At 35.6% G+C, this 21279-nt stretch overlaps 1 protein-coding gene across 1 annotated transcript in view; it reads left to right on the top strand.

Annotated features, from left to right (window-relative positions):
* The window catches only part of LOC110099163 (probable inactive ATP-dependent zinc metalloprotease FTSHI 1, chloroplastic), an 84596-nt gene that overhangs the window by 45585 nt on the left and 17732 nt on the right, over window positions 1–21279 (top strand). The window contains exons 11-14 of the mRNA XM_028693477.1: window positions 19207–19481; window positions 19614–19697; window positions 19798–19910; window positions 19986–20235. Of these exons, the coding sequence (XP_028549310.1) occupies window positions 19207–19481; window positions 19614–19697; window positions 19798–19910; window positions 19986–20235 (722 nt within the window). The remainder of the gene's footprint in view (window positions 1–19206; window positions 19482–19613; window positions 19698–19797; window positions 19911–19985; window positions 20236–21279) is intronic.

Below are 21279 nucleotides of genomic sequence, written 5' to 3' on the forward strand. Positions count from 1 at the left end.
TAGCCGTGACTAAAATATGCACATTTTATACCTATCAAACAGTCTGATCCTGTTTGTGAAATGGCAAGCCTGCATTGTTGATCAGATTGTCAGATTGCATGGAGTACCGAAGACTATAGTGTCAGACCGAGATGGGAGATTTACTTCCAAGTTTTGGAAGAAAGTCCAGGAAGCTTTTGGGCACCAGGCTTACTTTAGTACAGCTTTCCACCCTCAGACAGATGGGCAGTCAGAAAGAACAATCCAGACCTTAGAAGATTTTGCTCAGATTATGTGTTCTGGATTTTGGTGTAAGTGGGAGGCATATGTGCCTTTGATTGAAATTTGCCTACAACAATAGCTTCCAAGCAAGTATTGGTATGGCTCCATACGAGGCTTTATATGGGAGAAGTGTAGGACACCCTTTAAATTGGGCTGAGACAGGAGAAAGAAAGGTAAATTGGTACTGATCTGGTTGATGATTGCTACAGAAAAAGATTAGATTGATCAGAGAATAGATTGAGGGCAGTACAGGACAGACAGAAGAAATATTATGATGTCCAAGCACCGTATCAGTTGAATTTTGATTGGAGAGTTTGTATTTTCTCAAAATCAGTCCAATGAAGGGAGTGAAGAGATTTGACAAGCAGAAAACTGAGTCCCAGATTTAGTGGCCCTTTTGATATTTCAGAAAGGATTGGAAAGGTGGCCTATAGGTTGATCTATCAACACACATGAGTGGAGTTACATAATTGTGTTTCATATTTCCTCCTTAAAGGAAATATATTTCAGATGAGACTCAGAGGATTAGTACGATTGTGTAGACATTCAACCTGACCTGACTTTTGTTAATGAACCAGAGAAGATTCTTGACTTTGAGGTAAACAGTTGAGAGCAGAGCGATTCCTTTTGTTAAGGTGCTTTGGAAGCATAGTTCTGAGAAGGATGTCACTTGGGAGAAGGAATCAGAGAGTGAGGGAGACCTACCCTCATTTGTTTAACTAAGGTATGTTTTACTGCTTATTGTTTCCTTTAAATTTCTGAGGAAGAAATTTTTATAAGGGAGGAGAATTGTAAAACCTGAAAATCTTATTTTAGGCATCGCCACGCTTTTAAAGCGCCGCGACGAGAATTTAAGTAAAAATTTCAAGGTTATCGGAATGCAACAAAATTAATTTTAGAAAATCCTACGCGAAATTCTGATCGTTTGGTATATAGGAAGTTATACCAAATTTTTGCCTAATTAGAGAGTTATTATTTTTAGAAGTGTAGGAATACCAAAACTACCCTTCATTATTCCTTCTGCCGAAATTACTTAAGTGAGGGCAAGGGAGTCATTTAGCAAACCCCAAATCCTCTTAATGGCATAACCGAGCCCTCCCTCTCCATTCTCACGCGTGAAACCAAGCAGACCGAACGGGAGCGGACGGACGGGCGGCTTCCGCGAGGGCGCTTCGGTGACGATTTTCGGCGAAATTTTAGGTCGAATCGAAGAGAACGATGAGTGGAATACTCAGGTACGATTATTTTGTAACGAAACCTTTTAGATCTCTAGATTTTTGGAGATGAAAAATCTAGGGTTTTTCCTAAAAATGGTTTTCTCCCAAAATTTTTTAAGAAATTAATAAGGGACATTTAGAGAGCATTTTGACAGGTAGAAACGATATTTTTGGAAGAATTTTAAGAGATTTAAATATTAGGGTTTTTGACGAAAAATTTAATTCCTTCAAGATGCTTTTACAAAAATTATTCCTAAGGGTTTAGGAAATGTTTTTAATGAAAATTTTAAGTTTTTAGCGAAAATTTCATTTTCTAAATTTTCAGGATTATTTTAATCCAAAAATTATTATTATATTATTATAATATGTTAAGGATCAGTTTAGAATAAATATTTGGATGAAATTGGAAATTTATGAATTTTCAAAAATTAGTTATTTATTAAATCCGAAAATAAATGTTTATTTAATTAATTATCCTTTAATTGTCGTTAGGAATGGTTAAGGGGAAAATGCCGAGTTTAGCAATTAGACTTAGGAAATTTGATTTTTAATTATGTGACGCGTCTCTTTTGTAAACTGTTTAGGTTCTAACCATTAAAGGGTAAGGTGGAAGAACTGTAATCAAAGCGCGCGTGCCACATTTGGTTTGAGTAGGTACTCATGTTTTTGATAAAAATTTCATGATTTTGTTCCGTTCTAGTATTTTAATGCAAATGATTGAAAAAGTTTCTTATGACCTGAATTCATGACTTTTCATTTTATGGCAATATGAATATTCAAGACTGTTATTTCATGAATTTAAAAAGCTTCAAAATATGTTGAGATTAAATATTTTATGTGTTGCACATGATTTTCATACTTGTTTTTCCATGTACATTTGAATGAAAGACTTTATATTAAATGAATGTGCATGATTGATGCAGAGTGCTCAATGGTAAAGGAAAGCTCGTAGAGCCAATGGTAAAGGTGGCTTGTAAAGCCAATGGTAAAGGAGGCTCGTAGAGCCAATGGTAAAGGAAATGATCAAATTTGACTGGGTACCTGATCAGTACCAAATTATGGGCACATCCGAGACGGGTGTTATAAAACTATGCATAATATGATTCCTATATGTTCTTTTAAAATTACGAAAATACATGTTTAAGGAAAAAGGATAAATGAAAGTTATTGCATTAAGGAAAGAGGATTAGAAAATATTTTTTTTTTATGCACTGATACGAAATTTTATAAGTTTGATGATCCTTCCATGCTTTCATATGAAACTGCTTTATGTTGGTTTTATGCAAATTTTTATTTAAAGACATGAAATACCTGCTGAGCGTTGGCTCATTTCTCGTTTTGGAAATATTTTCAGGAGAGAAATAATGGCTGCACGACGACCGTATACTTATCGTCATAGGGGACCTCAGGAGGAAGAAATGTTCCATTTATTTTATGTTTTAAGTCTAAGTTGAGTTTGTATCTGAGTATGAACAGTAAGTGAAGTTTATATAATTTGATGTATTGAAAGTTTTTATTGGTCTTGAGATATTTGAATAAGTTTGGAACTATCTGCGTTTAATGTTGTTAGTGGCTCTTTCTTGTATTGGATGATGATTTTGAGGTCAAATTAATGTTTTTAATTAGAACTGTTTATGTTTTATTATTGCTTTCCGTACGACCTTTTGCTCCCGCCCTGTTAACTCGGGCTAGCCGGGTCGGGTCGTGACATCCGATGGGTATGTGAGATTTCTGCATTCCTCTCTTTTGTTCTTTGCATATAGGTCAAATTATTCGAGCCGGCTCACGTGCTCATGAGCCGAACCTCATCAAGCTCGAACTCGAGCTCGATAAGCTCGGCTCTCGAGCCCTTACACGAGTTGAGCTCGAGCTGGCTCGGTAGCCGGCTCTGCTCACTTACACCCCTATCAGCATGAAAGAACTTCGAATCCCCCAGGCATTCAAATTTGACTCTCCCTCGATCTCCTTTTGCTCCAACATCTTTAATTGCACTACCTCCAGCCACCTCCAAAATCGAAGCCTTTGGCTCTTCTGCCTTGCTTCCTACCACACCCCCAACGTCGCTCGATACTACCCAAGCCGTCCAACCCCACATAACTGGCTCCCTCTACCCTACTAACCCACGTATCTCACAACCACTCGTTCTCTCTACAGCCCCCCTACAACCGCACTTTCTCCGGAATTGGCACGAAGGAATTCCGAACCCCCATGGTATTCAAATTTGGCTCTCTCTCTCTCTCTCTCTCTCTCTCTCTCTCTTTCTCTCTCTATCTATTTATCTTGATCTCTATTCGCTCTTGCGTCTCCAACCGCACTCCCTCCAACCAGCTTCGAACCTGAAGCCGTCGACCCATCTATCTACTTCCCACACACCCGACGAAGCTCAATTTCACCCCAACCGTTCGACCCCATCTGTGTCTGCATGCAAGAACCCGAGCCCTAATCCATACAGTTCAGTCGCTCAATCCACAGCCTATTCGCACACACATGCCAACAGACTGACGCTTCAGCCCGACTTGACTCGCGCCTCTGTGCCCGTCTGATCTCTTCACCCTTTCTTTATTTAATATATATATGTCTGAAGTATTGTGATGGGGATCGCCAAAAAACTCATATCGTGGTTGATTATTCTTTTGAAGGCCTCGATTGTTGACCCTTTAATTCCGCCGAGCATATTTGAAAGGGACCCAACCTCCCTTGGTGGGCAGGATACGTTGAAAGGTTGCCGAATTTTTTTATGGGAACAAGAATAATATGTTTTAAATTAAAATTAGCAGGTAGCATCAATCGGAGGACTACAACACTATTACTGATGCTGATTATTTCCCTAAAGTTCTTGGTTGTCAATTTTTATCTGTTTGAGCGGTTCCGAAAGAGCAAGTGCACTCCTGACGTCCTCTCGCGAAAGGGGGACGCTAGGAGGCTGCTAGATTTTTAAGAAAACTTAAAGGGACATTAATGTTAATTAAAACATAATTAATTAATAGGTACTGTAAGCAATTGAAGGTTAGAAGATAAATTTTTCCCCTGAAGCCCCTGGCCATTGAATTTTTGTCCGCCAGGCGGATTTGAATGGAGAATTGCCCTCCTTACCTCCCCTAGTAGGGAGGAGATGCTGGAATGTTGCGGGATTTAAACGAACCATTAAATGGCACGAGGGTTTTAATTAATTATTAATTAATTGATTCAATGTTTAAAATTGCGTAATTAAGCCTCAAGGCGGTTTTCGTCCGTGAGGCGAGGCGTAAGCCTCACGGACACAGAATTGCGTAAATGAAAAATTAAGGATTTTAGCAGAAAAATAATAGCAATATTGTACCTTACAATAAAAACATCTAAATGATATATGAAAATAGTGGAAAATAAGAAAGTAGATGCAATAAAATCATGTCCCAAAGTACAAAATAACAAAATATTAGTTCAACAAAACTTCCAAAGTTTAAAAAACATATAAAATGCAATCATATCCCATCACTAAATGGGTCTTCAAGTGAATCTTCTTTTCCAATTGTATCTATGAATGCCATGTCATCATCATCTTCAATATGACTCACTTTTATCTTCCCTGTTCAATAAAAGAAAAAATCATTAGCATGTTAATTGCTCACTTGATATAAATGTAATGCAATAACATATAAAATGTTGTGGAATACCTTTACTTGATTGTTGTGCTGCAGAGCTAGTGGATGTGTGTGGTGTGGTATTAGTGGATGTACCCACTTGATCTGCTTCGCCCCTCAATACATCCACATTTAGATATTCTAGCTGTAAGTCTGATAATGGTAAATCTGCCTCATCATCTATGAACCACTCATTATCAGATAACACATCATCACACACCAACGGGTCCTCATCATCCTTCAACCCCTTATTTCTCAACCTCCTATCTCTTAACCTCTTGTTGTGCATTATATATACGAGGGAGTTCATTCTGAGTGTAGATAGTCGATTTCTTCTCTTTGTTTACGATCATCATATCACCTTGAAAACTTTCTCATCAAGCTTAAGACTCAAGAGTGATTGTAGATGAACTTCGTAATCTTCTTCGCCCTAGAAAGAGCACTCTTGTGCTGAGGTAAGTCACCAAGATCCTCCAAAATGAGATCGATACAATGTGCTGCGCAGGGTGTTCAATATAGGTGTGTCCTCTTCTCCATTAACATTTGACCAGCTGCTTTGTATGCAGTGGCATTATCAGTCACTACCTGGACAACCAATTGCTCCCTAATCTCCTCAATAACCCCATCAAGTAAATTGAAAATGAATGTAACATTTTTTACCTCCTTTGAAGCATCAACTGATCGTAAGAACACCGTGCCGTAAGGATTGTTGACAAGGATGTTAATCAAGCTCCTGCTCTTCATGTCAGACCATCCATCTGACATAATAGTCACACCAGTCTCAATCCATGTCCTTTTAATCTCCTGAATGCTTCGCTCTGTGTTCTGCAGCTCTTTTAAAATTCATGTTCGCAACTCATACATGAAAGGTGCCTTCAACCCTCTTACATACAATCCTACAGACTGCAACATACTGAAGTAGGCAGGCGATGTAGCAACATTAAATGATATTGCATTCTCAAAAAAAAATCTCCCAATGTCCATGCAAACCTGTCGCCAACTCTCTAGTACCAGCTGTAGGCATCATCTCTGCTTCTCCTCTATCCACTCCTGGAGTAGTCATATATTGATCCATAGGACCCGCCGTGCACTTCTACTATGTATAGTGGAGGAAGAGCCCTTTCCACTCATCGCTCTCAAAAATAAGCACCATGCTCGACCCTTTCATCAAATTGCTCATGTTGTAAGTGTTTAGCAGTGGTAGTTTTCTTCATGTAAGTACTTATTTCTTCCTTCACATTGTCCGGCACTTTTGCACAAGGTGCTACGTTTCTTGTGAGAGCAGATAAAGTGCTCTTTCATGCGGTTTACTCCGCTCTTCACCACTTTCTCACAAAAATTGCATTTTAAATAGACATACGTTTTCTCGCCCTCTCCTACGTCAACTTGCACGCTATATTTCCAAGAAGGTCACGCAGTATGATGTATTCGCCTTTTCTTTACCTCTAACCATGTCTCCTAAAGCAAAAAAACCAAATACACAAAAAAACTAAACCCTAGTTTAAGTTAAACTTGAAAAATATAACCCTAAACTTAATAAAAATACCTAAAATCCAATGTGGAGTACTCCTAGAGGGCGGCCGGAAGTTTCAACTTCGCCGGAGAGAGGCGGCGCCGGCGGGAGGAGCGGCGGGAAGGAGGCCGACGGCGTGCAGGAGGCTCTATTTCGCGAACTGGAGCGTGCGGGAGCTCTGTTTCGCGAACTGAAGGGGGAAAAATCGGGTCCGTTCGGGTATAGGAGGAGAAAAGGATTCAATTTAAGTGAGAGGGCCCTATCCCAGTGAGGCGTACGCCTCACCAGGAATTGCGCAATTGCGCCTCTAAGGCGCGCCTCAGTCCCAGTGAGGCGTACGCCTCTTACAGAGGTGGAATTGTGTAGGTTCTGAGGCATTTTTGGGAGGAATTGCGTAGAGGCGCGCCTCTAATTGTACAATTTTAAACAGAGAATTGATTAATTAATGTGCTACACTGGCGCCAATGCCTGGGTGCTGTGTTAAATAGGTAATGGTTTGCACAACTTGGACGGATGTGGGTAAAGAAGTTAGTCTATGAAACTAAAATTTGGATATGAACTTGGAATATAAGTTCCCTTAAATTCAAATTAATCGAATTAAGAGATATTATGATCCATAAGAAGATATATATTGTCACACCCCAGTTTGACTCACCCTCTACCACGAACTGGAGTATAACAGAGAAAGATTTCAACGTATCAAACTCCACACTTAACAACAGGAAGCATGTAATATACCTTATTGAACCTCAACATAATTAAAACAAATACAGAGCTCTACTAGAACTTTTAAAATTCATTCACATACCCAAAAGTCTTTACATCTAGCATTCAGATCTCGCTTTAGATCTCTTGCATCCCAAAACGTACTTACATCAAAAGAACGGTCACCTCTTTTAATTGTCCCAAGGGCTCCTTCCCCTTTCCTGCAGTACAACCACTGCTAATGAGCTTGGCTCAATGAAACACAAGCAAGTTATAAGAAATAATAATGAACCATTAAGAAATACCATAACTATGCTAACATAATTAAAACACATATTGAAATGTCATATTGAGCATGAAAGTGCCTAGCAGTATTATTTATCTTACCAAAATTATTCCACATCTTTAAATAAGTTATATAATGACTATAAGCTTTTGCACCATTCAACTTTCCAATTCAAGGTTGGGTTTAATTTCCCAACTTTTAGAATGGAAGTTGTTCTCTCATTCAGGGTTGAGTCGAATTTCTCAACTTCTAGAATTAAGAGTGTAGGCTTACCTCATCAGGTTCTTTGCCTTTACTTGTACGGGCCTATCCCCCATATATAACTTATTTCACTTTTCATATAGTCATCCTTTTTAAAGCTAATGACATATGCTTTTGATGATATAGTTGCGCTTTAGCTGCTCTTCAGTTACGCTTTAGCTTCCCTTTAGGTGCCCTTTAACTGCCCTTTAGTTGTCCTTTAGGTGCGCTTTAGGTGCCCTTTAGGTGCGCTTTAGGTGCCGTTTGCTTGCACTTTAGTTGCGCTTTATGAATATTTACCTTTCTATGCTTACTAAATCATTTACATTGCTAAAGATTATCCTTTACATAAACAAATTCATACATAAACAACCATATTCATTCAAATAACCAAAATAAACTAGAATACATGTGATGATAAACATAATGAAGATGGAGTGCAATAATAAAATATTTATTAATTCTTATAACCTTGTTTGGGTATCTCACCTCGGTATCCCGATTCTTTCTTCTTTTCTTTTTGTAAACAACCTTCACTAAACTTCCTCATTCAACACAACACCTTTACTTCTCTTTTTGTAATATATTTAGCAAACCAATTTCAACAACCCCTTTATTTCAGCAAATCGCAGCAATAACTATTACTTACTTTTAGCAAACAACAATACCCTTGCATGCATTTAGCTTTTCCTCCGTTATCCTTACTGATTTCCACATTCAACATTCAAAAAGAGTGACAGAAGTCCACAATTTATGCATTCTTGAACTGCAGCTTCTCCAACACTAATCGTAGATTCAGCACTTGGTTTCTCCAACTTCCAACAGCCGAATCCTCTACTATTACTCAGCTTGCTTGCCCACTGCTTCAATTCCAGGTAATGGGCAAATGAAAGTAATGAAGGGGACTTATAAGTCTACTACTGCTTTACCGTAATGTATAATATTATTATAAGATAGTGCATTCTCCACTACAATTCCACTAACATTCTAGCCGTCTGATCTCCATCCAGCCCATGCATGTCAAGATTAGTGGAGACTATAGTAACAATTATTAATTGTTGTCAATTAATTGTTATTCATTGATTATAATATTAACTATAATACTAACAGTTATTTAAAAGATACCTATTCATAGACATTTAAGATATATTGATACCAAAATTACTCGAAATTCAATATCAAATTTGATGAAAATATTTTGGATACTTTCTATATGTGAGAGAATATAGGGGAAATTTGTATGTTTACCTTTTTGGACCAAAATTTTGGGTATTATATATATTCTATGTATTCAAGAAATTTAATTGGTTGGAGAGAAGGATAAATATATTGATAGTTTAAGATTTAAACTATGATATTCTGGTAGGATTCGTACTAGAAGTGGTGCAGGCGTGATTATAGATAAAAGTTGAAGGATAATATTATAAAAATTAATAGAATTAGAGATATAATTATAGCTTTAAATATTGTTGTTGATGTTAAGATTATTTATATTAGAAAGTTTATGCTCCTCAAGTAGGGTTTGATATATGTTCAAAATTTAAATTCTTGAATGACCTAGAAGAATTAATACAAAAGATACCTCTCGAAGAAAGAGTTTTTTTAGAGGAGATTTAAATGATCTTGTTGGTAGAGAGGTAGATGATTTTAAAAGCATTCATGGTGACTATGGCTTTGGAGCGACTAATGAAGGTAATAATATTATATTAGATTTTTCTCTAGCTTATGCTTTTGCAATTGCTAATACCTTATTTAAGAAAAGACATGGGCATCTCATCACTTATAAGAGTGAATATAATAAAACTCAGATTGATTATTTTCATATAAAAAAATAGATCGTTTAGATTGAAAAGTTATTCTGAGTGAATGTTTATGTACCCAATATCACTTATTAGTTGCAGACTTTAAGAAGAAAGAGTAGAAGATAAAATATAAAGTAAATCATTATTTAGGGTTATATAAGGTTATTTAAATAATATTAACAAAAATATTTTTTAGAGTTAAATTTTAGATCTTAAGATTTTGTCTTGTGCATAAGGAAGCTAATGTCATGTGGAAAAAAGTAGTTAGTGTAATAATAAAAATATTTGGTGGTGGAATCAAAATGTACAAGAAAATATATAAAAAAAGAGATTTATTATAAAAATTTATTTAGCTGTTAAAATTATGATAATTGGATATTAAAAGACCCGTAAGAAATCTAAAAAAGTAATTTGCAATACCAAAATTTTAGATTTTAATGATTTATGTAATAGATTAAATACTAAGGAGGACGAAAAATATATGTATAAATCAGCTAAACAAAGAGATATGAATAGTAAGGGTTTAGTTTAAGTGAAGTGTATTAAGGATGAAGATAAAAGTGCTTTTATTAGAAGAAAATATTCAACAATGGTGGATGAGATATTTTGCTAAACTTTTTAATAAAGATTAAGATAATGCGATTGACTTTAGTGACCTTAGTACAATAAATGAAAATAAAGATTTTTATTTTTATTAGCGTATTAGTAAAATTGAAATTAAAGGGGCTTTAAAGAAAATGAAGTGTGGAAAGGTTGTTGGACCTGATGATATTCCAATAGAGGTGTGGAAATGCTTAGGAGATGAATGAATTTTTTGGCTTACTAAATTTTTTGATATTATTTTGAATATTAAAAAGATGCCAAATGAGTGGAGAATGACTTTGTTGATTTCTTTTTTTAAGAATAAAGATGCTGCACAAGATTGTGTGAATTATAAAAGAATTAAGTTAATGTGTCATACTTTAAAACTATGGGTAAGAGTTATGAAGCATAGGTTGCAGCGTGACACTATTGTTTTTCAAAATCAATTTAGATTCATGCTATGTAGGTCTACTATGGAAGCTATAAATTTATTGAGAGGTTTGATTGAGAAGTATAGAGAGAATAAGGAGGACCTACATATTAATTTTATTCATTTAGAGAAAGCATAAAAGAAAGTTCCAAGAGAAGTGCTATGAAGAGTTCTACATAAGAAAGGAATTAATAATGCTTATATTCACCTGGATATGTATGCAGGAATTGTTACTTGTGTTCAAACACAATGTGGTTTGACCAAGTATTTTTTTATTTCGGTTGGTTTACATCAAGGATCAGCCTTAAGTCCATATCTTTTTGCTTTAGTCATCTATGTTCTCACTAGACATTTTCTAGAGGTTGTACCTTGGTGTATACTTTTTGATGATGATATTCTTCTTGTTGATTAGAATAAAGAGGGAGCTGAAGCTAAACTTGAATTATGGAGGTCAACCTTAGAGTCTAAAGGCTTTCGTTTGAGTAGTTTTAAAATTAAATATATGGAGTGTAATTTTAGTAATAATAGATCTAATGGGGGGATTGTAACTTTGGGTGATCAAGTCATTATTAAGAGTATACATTTTAGATATCTCGAGTCTATTGTTCAAAGTGATGGTGAAATAGATGAGGTTATTATTAGTAGAATTCAAGTTGGATGGTTGAAGTGGAGGAATACATTAGCCTTATTGTGTGATAGAAAAATCCTACTCAAACTTAAGGGAAAATTCTATAAGGTTGTTTTAAGACCTGCAATGCTTTATGGTATAGAATGTTGATCATTAAAAGAGAAGCATAATATTAAATTAAGTGTTGCCAAGATGAGGATGCTCAAGTGGTTGAGTGGCTTTACTCTTAGGAGCTGTTTGGTAGAATTTAGGATTTCATTTAAGTAAGATTTCGTAAATCCTCCAAATCCTGGATTTACGAAATCCTGAGGGGTTAAATCCTGAAAACTGTTTGGTATCATTTATGATAAATCTAGTTAAATCCTGTGTGACTGTTTGGCTATAAAGCAGGATTTATCCAAGGGACTCTTACTCTAGCGCCTGGATTTCGTAAATCCCGCAAAATATAGGATTTCTGAAATCCCGGATTTCGCTCGAATTGGCGGAATTTTCCGTCTATCCCGGATTTCACTTGCCGTGAGATTTGGTTTTGCATTTTAGGCCGTTTGGCTGGATTTCGCTCAAATTCGCCTCAAATCCGGCCTAAATCCTGCTACCAAATAGCCCCTTAGAGACAAGATACAAAAGGATTATATATGTGAAATGGTTGGAGTAGCTCAAGTGGAAGATAATATTCGAGTAGTCTCCTTATATGGTTTGGTCATATAAAACGTCGGCCTTCCGATGACTCGGTTAGGAAAGTAGATTTATTAGATTTGACTTTGTTAAAAGAGGTAGACCTAAAAAGATCTGGTTAGAAAACATTATAAATGACATTTCATTCTTAGATTTAATTAAGAAATTGATTCTTAATAGAATACAATGGAGAAAAAGGATTCATATAGCCTACCCCACATAGTGGTGGGATAAAGGCTTGTTATTGTTGTATTAATTAATAAGCTAATTAATTAATCGAGCAGTTAAAATAGCAAACTATATTAAATTAATTATATAACTGAGTGAGTATGAAAACATAATTAATTAGCTAATTGAGCAATCAATAAATTATAAATAATGAATTGATTAATTTAGCTATACTAAAACTTAATTATTTGATTAATTGAACCATTTAATTGAAATGCAATAAAAGAAACATAAATGAATGTTTGCACTTTAATCAACCCTTGTAGAATAGTCCAACAAACTAAAATTATGTAAAAACAACAACCTAAAACTAAAACACAAACTCTATCTCCTTGCAGGCCACAAGCTCTAACTCCCTCTTGTACTATTCACCACCTGATGTATGCAACTTGAAACAAAAACACAAATAGAGAACAAAGAAATTCAAGACTAGCTCTTTAGAAATTTAAGACACCACTTGGAGAACAAAATAGGCTAAATAAACATCTAAATTTTAGAATAGAAAAGAAGCGATCATCCAACAAAGCCAAAACAAAAGAAAGTTAACAAAAGAAACAAACTAAAACAAACAAAAGCTATCCTCAGAACATCCTACTAGAGGACTCCTCACATGCACTGATTGTAGGAATATATATATTTCAAATAATGTTTAGATATGCAAATCAAAGGGTCCACCACTGCAAAGGGGTCCAACGTCCTACCAAACTCTTCCAGCAAATGCCACCAAAACAGCCAACAAATACACTAAAACAACCAACAAACTTTACCAACGGAACTAGAAGAAAGATACAGGTGGAGTGGAACTTGTGGAGAGACGAGGAGATTAGAAGCCCGAGAAAAAAGGTTGGAAAGAACCCGCAGGATTTCTGGAGGGGATGAGAAAGAAGACGGACAAAGTTCGCAAGCTTTTCCAATAACCCGCAGGTCAATAGCAATTTTGCTCACAATAATTCACCACCCAATTCATCTCCAAGCATCTCATATATATAGGCAATAGGGGAGAAACTTAACAGCCCAAAAACCCCTCAAATCCAATATAAAAATAATAGAAATGAAAGGCCAAAAGTCACCTTGCATGATATCCCAAGAGTCACTGCCATTTCCAAGCATAACAAGGCCATGAAACTAACCAAATACAGAGCCAATGCCACGGTTTCAACACAGGAAACCAGGAGTTTTTGTTATAGAAATCCCAAACGGCACAACAATTCTCAAGGAGGAGGCCACGGTTTCAACAGCCAAGCACAAGAATCCAACAGGTAAGTCACGGTTTTCAGCAACCAAACAGCCACCACTTTTAATGAGAGAAAGGGGACCACGGGACAGAAAAACCGAAGCAATTCATGGGAGGAAAACCAGCAGAAAACCGCAACAGCTCAAGAGGCAACAGGAAGAGGAAAAGGCAAGTTCCTCTCACCCAAAAAGCTTGCACACTTCAACTTTAATTTCAGAGCTAAACATCAGCTCATAATGAGCTACACCACTACTTGATAATAATGAGCTGGCACCACTAGAATTTCAACAATTAAAGCTCAAACCGAAAACAGTCAAAGCCCACCCGAAATCAGAAAATTGCCCCAAAGGACAAGTTGGACCCAAAACCGGCAAACCCAAGGCAAGCATAAATCAAACCTTTTCCTACCATGATCATTGGATTTACCACCATCATTGGATAGCATAAAAAAAAAACAAAAATAGAAAATATAACTAATATTGTTCAAAACAAAAATAATGCAAAAATCTAAATGCATTAATTCCCCCCTAGTGGGAGAATCTCATCTCCTGATGAGGAAGCTTCAGTAGTCCTTTCATAAAGTTCCAGATTTTGAATTTTTAGATCAGCAGCATCAATCCAGGTGCAATCAGTTAAGGGTCGATTACTCCATTTGACCAAAAACTTCTTGTGCTCGCCATGTCTTGTTTTAGTAATTTTCACATCAACAACATCTTCAATTTGATCTTGTTTATTCAAGGTTGAAGTGTAAAGTGGTAAAGTTTCAACATCCACAGAGTCACCTATATTTCCTTCATAAAAGAAAGGTCAGATACATTAAATATTGGAGAAGTTCCAACAGTAATATGATGATCCAAGAGGTATGCATTTGTGCCCAGCTTTTGGATAATTCGGAAAGGTCCGAATTTTTTTCTGCTTAGTTTACCAAAAGTACCAATCGGAAATCGTTGGCAACGAAAGTAAGCCATTACCATGTCACATTCTTTAAAAACTACCTCTCTTCGATGTTTATCTGCAGCCGCTTTGTATTTGACATTAGCTATACGGAATTTTTCTAGAACTTGCTGTTGGACCGATTTGATATGATCAAAAGATTCTAAAGCTTTAGCACTTTGTTAGGTAAAGACAAACCATTTCTATCCAAAATATGTGGAATAGACTGACCATATAAAATTTCAAAGGGAGTTTTTCCAGAAGTTCTTTTAACAAAATTATTATATGCAAATTCAGCTTGAGGTAGAATTAAATCCCATTGAAAAGGTTTCTCACCAGCAAGACATCTCAAAAGGTTTCCCAAACTTCAATTGACAACTTCAGTTTGTCCATCGGTTTGAGGATGATAAGCACTACTAAACTGAAGAGAAGTACCTAATTTAGCCCACAAAGTTCTCTAAAAGTGACTTAAAAATCTAGTATCCTGATCAGAAGTAAATGTACGAGGGACACCATGAAGACGAACAATTTCTTTAAAAAATAAATCAGCCACATGTGAAGCATCAGAAGTTTTTTTGCAAGGAATGAAATGAGCCATTTTACTAAAACGATCAACAACAACAAAAATAGAATCATGCTTTCTAGCAGTAACCGGAAGACCAAGAACAAAATCCATAGAAATATCCTCCCAAGGTTTATTTGGAATTGGGACAGGAGTGTATAAACCAGTATTTTGCGATATTCCTTTAAAAGCTTGACAGATTTTGCATTGTTTCACCAATTTAGCAATTTGTTTTCTCATATGAGGCTAGAAATATTTTTCGTCTACCATAGCAATAGTTTTCCCTTGACCAAAATGTCCACTCAAACCCCCACTATGAAGTTCATGCACAAACTATTCTCTTAAGGAATTATTTGAAATGCAAAGTCTAGAACTTTTAAACAAAAACCCTTGATGAATAATGTATTGACCAGATGGATCAGTTCCCGAAGCAAGACAAACTTCCCAAATATCTTTAAAGTCAGAATCACTGGCATAAGTTTCTTTCAAAAACTCAAAAGAAGTAACAGTCGGATAAATAGTTATTAACAAGTGAGACCTTCGACTTAAAGCATCAGCAACTTTATTCAAAACACCAGTTTTATATTTGATATGAAAAATATATTCTTGCAAAAATGAAACCCATTTGGCATGCCTCTTATTCAAATTTTTTTGAGAGCCCAAAAAATGAAGTGCTTCATGATCAGTATTTAAAACAAATTCTCGTTGAATCAAGTAACATCTCTTTAAAGCTTGCACAATAGCATAGAACTCTAAATCATAAGTAGAATACTTAGACCTAGATTCATTCAGTTTCTCACTAAAGTAAGTAACAGGTTTTCTTTCTTGACTAAGCACGGCACCAATACCAATATGAGAGGCATCGCAATCAACTTCAAAAATGATGTCAAAATTTGGCAAGCTAAGAATGGGAGCTTGACTCATTTTTGTTTTAATAATTTCAAAAGTTTGTTCAGCTTGAGGTGTCCACTTAAAAATCCCTTTTTTCAAACAATCAGTAATAGGAGCAATCAGAGAATTGAAATTTTTTGTAAATCTCCTATAGAAAGAAGCCAAACCATGAAATCCTCTTACTTCGCTTATATTTTTAGGAATAAGCCAGTTTTGAATTGCTTCAATCTTAATCGGATCCACTTTTATTCTTTCAGCAGAAACAATAAAGCCCAAAAACGTCAAACTCGAAGTCATGAAAGAACATTTTTTAAGGTTGATGAAAAGTTTTTGTTCTCTTAAGATTTACAACACTTGTTTCACATGATTTAAGTGTTCAGAAGGGTGAATGCTATAAATCAAAATGTCATCGAAATAAACCACAACAAACTTTCCAATGAGAGGTTTCAAAACATGATTCATAGTTCTCATAAAAGTACTCGGAGCATTTGAAAGACCAAAAGGCATTACAAGCCATTCATACAAACCCTCTTTAGTTTTAAAAGCAGTTTTCCATTCATCACCAGGTCTTATTCTTATTTGATGATAGCCACTTCTCAAATCAATTTTAGAAAAGATTTTGGCACCACTCAGCATATCAAGCATGTCATCAAGTCTAGGAATTGGAAATCGATATTTAATGGTGATTTTATTTATTGCCCTACTATCCACACACATCCTCCATGTTCCATCTTTTTTTGGAGTTAGCAAAGCAGGCACAGCACAGGGACTCAAACTTTCTTGAATCAAACCCTTTTTAACAATTCAGATACTTGTTTAAAAGTTCAGCATGCTCAGTTGGACTCATTCTATAATGAGGAAGGTTGGGAAAAGTAGCTCCAGGTATTAAATCAATATGATGTTGAATTTGTCGCATAGGAGGCAACCCAATTGGCAAATCATCAGGAGTTATATCAGAAAACTCATCCAATAAAGCTTGCATTTTTTTAGGATATGAAAAACAGTATAAGATTCTTTTCCCAAAACCAAATAAGCAACTTCAAAATGTTTCAAATCATTAGCATTTAAAAGCAGTTCAGGAGAAGTAATTTTGGCAACTGTGTTTTTCTTAATGGGTGAATCCGACACATTCTTTTGTGGATGAAGAGTAAACTCTTTATTATTTTGCAACAAAGTATATGTGTTTTTCTCTCCATCGTGAACAGTTTTGTTGTCGTACTGCCAAGGTCGTTCTAGCAAAACATGGCAAACTTCAAGAGGCACAATATCACAAACAACTTGATCTTTAAATAATCCCCCAATTGATAAATTGACAGTACATTGTTTAGTGATTGGAACCTCACCCCCTTTTTTGAACCAAGAGATCTTATAGGATTTAGCAAGTGGTTTTGATTTGAGTTTAAGTTTGTCAACTAGTTTTTGAGAAACAAAATTTCCCGAACTTCCACTATCTATCATAAGGGTGCAGATTTTTCCTTCGATGGTGCAAGTTATTTTGAATATGTTTCTTCTTAGCCATCTATTTTCTTTGTCAATTGTTGTTGTTAGAACTTGTCGAATTACCAAAATGTCTCCACCTTCATTTCCTTCAACATCAAGTCTTTCTATTTCATTGTCATTTTCAGATTCAGTTTCATTCACTTCTTCTTCCTCTAAATTTTCATCGTTTTCAGGAAACTTTATAAGATTTTTTTTTTAAGGAAACTTTCCCGGCCTACCTTGGTTAGCAAATAAGGCTTCCCGGGTAGCTTAGGGCACCGCGAAAAAGAAGATGGAGGGGGCGGACCAGGCGTTCGAGCAGGCGGACCAGGCGTTTGAGCGGGCGGCTTGCTCCTTTGACGATCTTCCCTTCCTGTCGGATCAGGCTCCTCCACCGAGCTGGAACCAGAGATCGAAACGGGTTCCTCCACCGAGCGTGGGAAGATGCTCGTGCGGTTCTGTCGATCGAGTGGAAGAGCAGGATCGGGTTTCCCTTCTCTTGTTCAGCGATCGGGACGGACTTCCGATCGGCTTCAGAAGTATCTTCCGCACGGAGGGTTTCACACGGATTAGACTGCCCCTTCGTCTCCTTCATTTCCTTCGTGGCTGTTCGTCTAGGCTCCTTCGACGACAGTCCTGACGAAGTCGAGGCGTCCGCCTGCAGTAGCAACTGGCGGGATCGATAGAGGATCAACACTTCTGCGTCGAGCTCTTGCAGCGTCAGAGGGTTGGATCGTTCGGCAATGAAGGCCTCCCGATCGGCTCTGTTACCATGTTAAAACGGAGAATTTGAGAGGGAAAAGTTTAACTTTATTCATTACAATCTTCCCTATTTATAGTTCTATACAAGATATCCTAATGAGGAAATAGAATACAATAAAATCTCTAATAAAAACTTTCCTAAATTCGTTCCTTCATTATGGCGTGATGCATGAGAGCATCCCATGGATTGATCTTTGTGTCTGTCGGATCCTCTACACTGGGAACGGCTGGATTTCAACAAATATTGTTTGAACATTGCTCTAACAATTGTTTGAATATTATTCCAGCATTTTTTAACTTAGTTTGAACCATGTTTGAACAAGCTAAACAAGGTTTGAACAAGTTTCAGATATGGCTTGAGCATGTTTTGAATATGGTTTGAGTATGTAATCATATTTGAAAATATTTTAACAATATTCGGTCATATTTTGAACTGAAATATACAAAATTATTCAAACATTTTGTGGTTAGAATAAGGTTCGAACAAAGCTTTAGGTCTCCATGAAAAATACCTCAATTCTATATAAACCATTGAAATCAGTCAAACATTACACAATTTCTTAAATCATGTGAAACAACATAATTCAAGCCTAGAAAAGACTTACCCATGACTGCGTTAGATGGTATTAACTTGGTCTGATTTAACTTTACCATCAGTCTTCTTATCCTACTGAGTAAAAAAATCTAACTAAAGGATGATGAAGTTTGATCATTGGAGAATGCTTAGAAGTGTTTAGAGGAGCTGAGAAGGGCATAACCTCATTATTTAGTGTTTTTAATGGGAACCTTATTATTTAGGGCATAGCAAGAGTATTTTGCTCTGAAATGAATTTTCGGACATATTTTTCCAATTAATGACAAAGATTTATTTGGCCATTTATGATTATTATGAGTCATATAAAGTCAAATTTTCCTTTCTCATTGCTTTTAACAATTCACGTGCTTTCCTTGCATCATCTATTATACAAATACTGCCAGAAGTAATGCAGTGGACACTGTTATGTTAACAAATTATTACAGCTTGTGGTAATCCTTAATACCTTAGAAATTTAGACAGTTATGGTTGTTATAGGTGATCTTACCCTTTCAATCTTCGTGATCTACATCACTATAATTCAATTGCAATATGTTATGAATTTGAAGTGACATAATTTTCAGGATGGACTGGTGCAAAGTTAGCTCAACTAATGCAAGAGGCAGCTTTGGTAGCAGTAAGGAATAAGCATGAATCGGTCATTCAGTCTGATATGGATGAGGCAGTTGATAGGCTAACGATAGGACCAAAGAAGGTAGGCCATGAATTAGGGCATCAAGGGCAATGCCGTAGAGCTATAGCTGAGGTTGGCATTGCGATAACATCACATTTATTGAGACGCTATGAAAATGCTAAAGTTGAGTACTGCGAACGTATTTCTATCATACCTCGGGGCCAGGTAAATTATTTTGCCTTCATGTTGTGGCATACTACTAAATTTTGTTTTGTACTTTCATCTTTGTTCATCTTTTTGGTATTTTTATAATATGCGTACATTACATGAATTAGATCATTGTTGATATATGTGCAGACGCTCTCCCAAATTGTATTCCATCGCCTTGATGAAGAGTCTTATATGTTTGAAAAGCGTCCCCAGTTACTACATCGCCTGCAGGTATTTTTTTCTTATCATGGATTGCCTTGTGTTCTTGTATGCTTGATAATTAATTACATGGAAAAATGTTTGACAATTGTTAATCTTCCTTATGTTGGAGGTACTATTGGGAGGTAGAGCTGCAGAAGAAGTAATATTTGGACGAGATACGTCAAAAGCATCTCTAAAATACCTGGAGGATGCAACTTGCCTTGCACGCAAAATGCTAACTATGTGAGCTCTATTCAGTTTAATAATTAATTACCTTCAGTTTTTTTTGACCGAATAATTCTTTCTTCTTTTGAACAGTTGGAACTTGGAAAATCCTATGACAATTCATGGTGAACCTTTCCCTTGGAAAAGGAAGCTTCTATTTATTGGACCCTGTCTTGACTTTGAAGGATCGCTTTATGAAGATTATAATTTCATAGAGCCTCCTATTAATTTTGACTTGGATGATCGAGTTTCTCGAAGAACTGAAGAATTAATTCATGAAACGTATGGGAAGACACTGTCTTTGTTGAGGCAACATTTAACAGCTCTTCTGAAAGCAGTCAAGGTTAAATGCTATATTATTCTTTCTTATTCACATTTATATGGTTATGGTGTTTATGGAATTTATCAATTAGTAGAATGGAGTCCCCTAGACATCATCATCATTAGGTTTATCTCAACAATTTGTGGTTAGTATTTTCCATTCGTTCCTATTGAGTACTTCGTGAGATGATATATTTTTGTTCGCAGATCATTTTGAAAAACTTCTATTCATTTAATCTTAGGTCACTCATTTAGTTCTTAATCTTCTTAAGATTATGCTAATTTTATCAATTGGTCTAATTAAATACATTTTCTGCCCATTACTTTACATTTGGTCACCATATTTTCGATTGACATCAGTCAAACCGTTAATATAATCATTTTTTAATTTATTCTTCATAGTTTTGCTACAAATTCATCTTAATATTCTTATTTTTTGTCACACATAACTTAGATAGTAATGATTGTCTAATAGCTGACATTTGGATCGATGTTGTGATTTTACTTTTATAACATTTACCTTTAGACTTCCATGATAGTTATATAGCATAACAAATTTTAGGTACTTGTCCATTTTGATCATTTAATCTTATAGCTTTTGAAGATATATCCTTATTTATATTTCAATATTTTTGTATGATAAATTTAAGACACTTAAATCTATCATATTTAGATATTTTCTTCCGTTCTACTAAAGTCAAATAATAATTATCAATATCCCTTCTAAAATTTGATCGAAATGATTTTCTAACCAAGTTGTATAATATCCCTTTTAAGTCAAATTCTTAATGTATCCCATTTTCCCCAAAGCTTACATTTATGCTTCATTTTCAAAGTTAACTCAACTTCACTTTTTTGAATCAATTAATATTATACTTCATTATATTGTTTGTTATTCTTTCAAAACATTTTTTCTTAAATCCCTCATTTGGTAGTTTTTTGAAGTGTCGCTTTTCAAATTTTTTTGATGTTGTCTTTTAATGAAATTCTTTTTATTGTTCAATATATTTAGCTTCATCAAAATCTCTAAATTTCTTGAGTTTTACCTTATCTGCTCTACATATCT

Source organism: Dendrobium catenatum, unplaced genomic scaffold (assembly GCF_001605985.2).
Source record: "Dendrobium catenatum unplaced genomic scaffold, ASM160598v2 fragScaff_scaffold_293, whole genome shotgun sequence".
NCBI lineage: Eukaryota > Viridiplantae > Streptophyta > Magnoliopsida > Asparagales > Orchidaceae > Dendrobium > Dendrobium catenatum.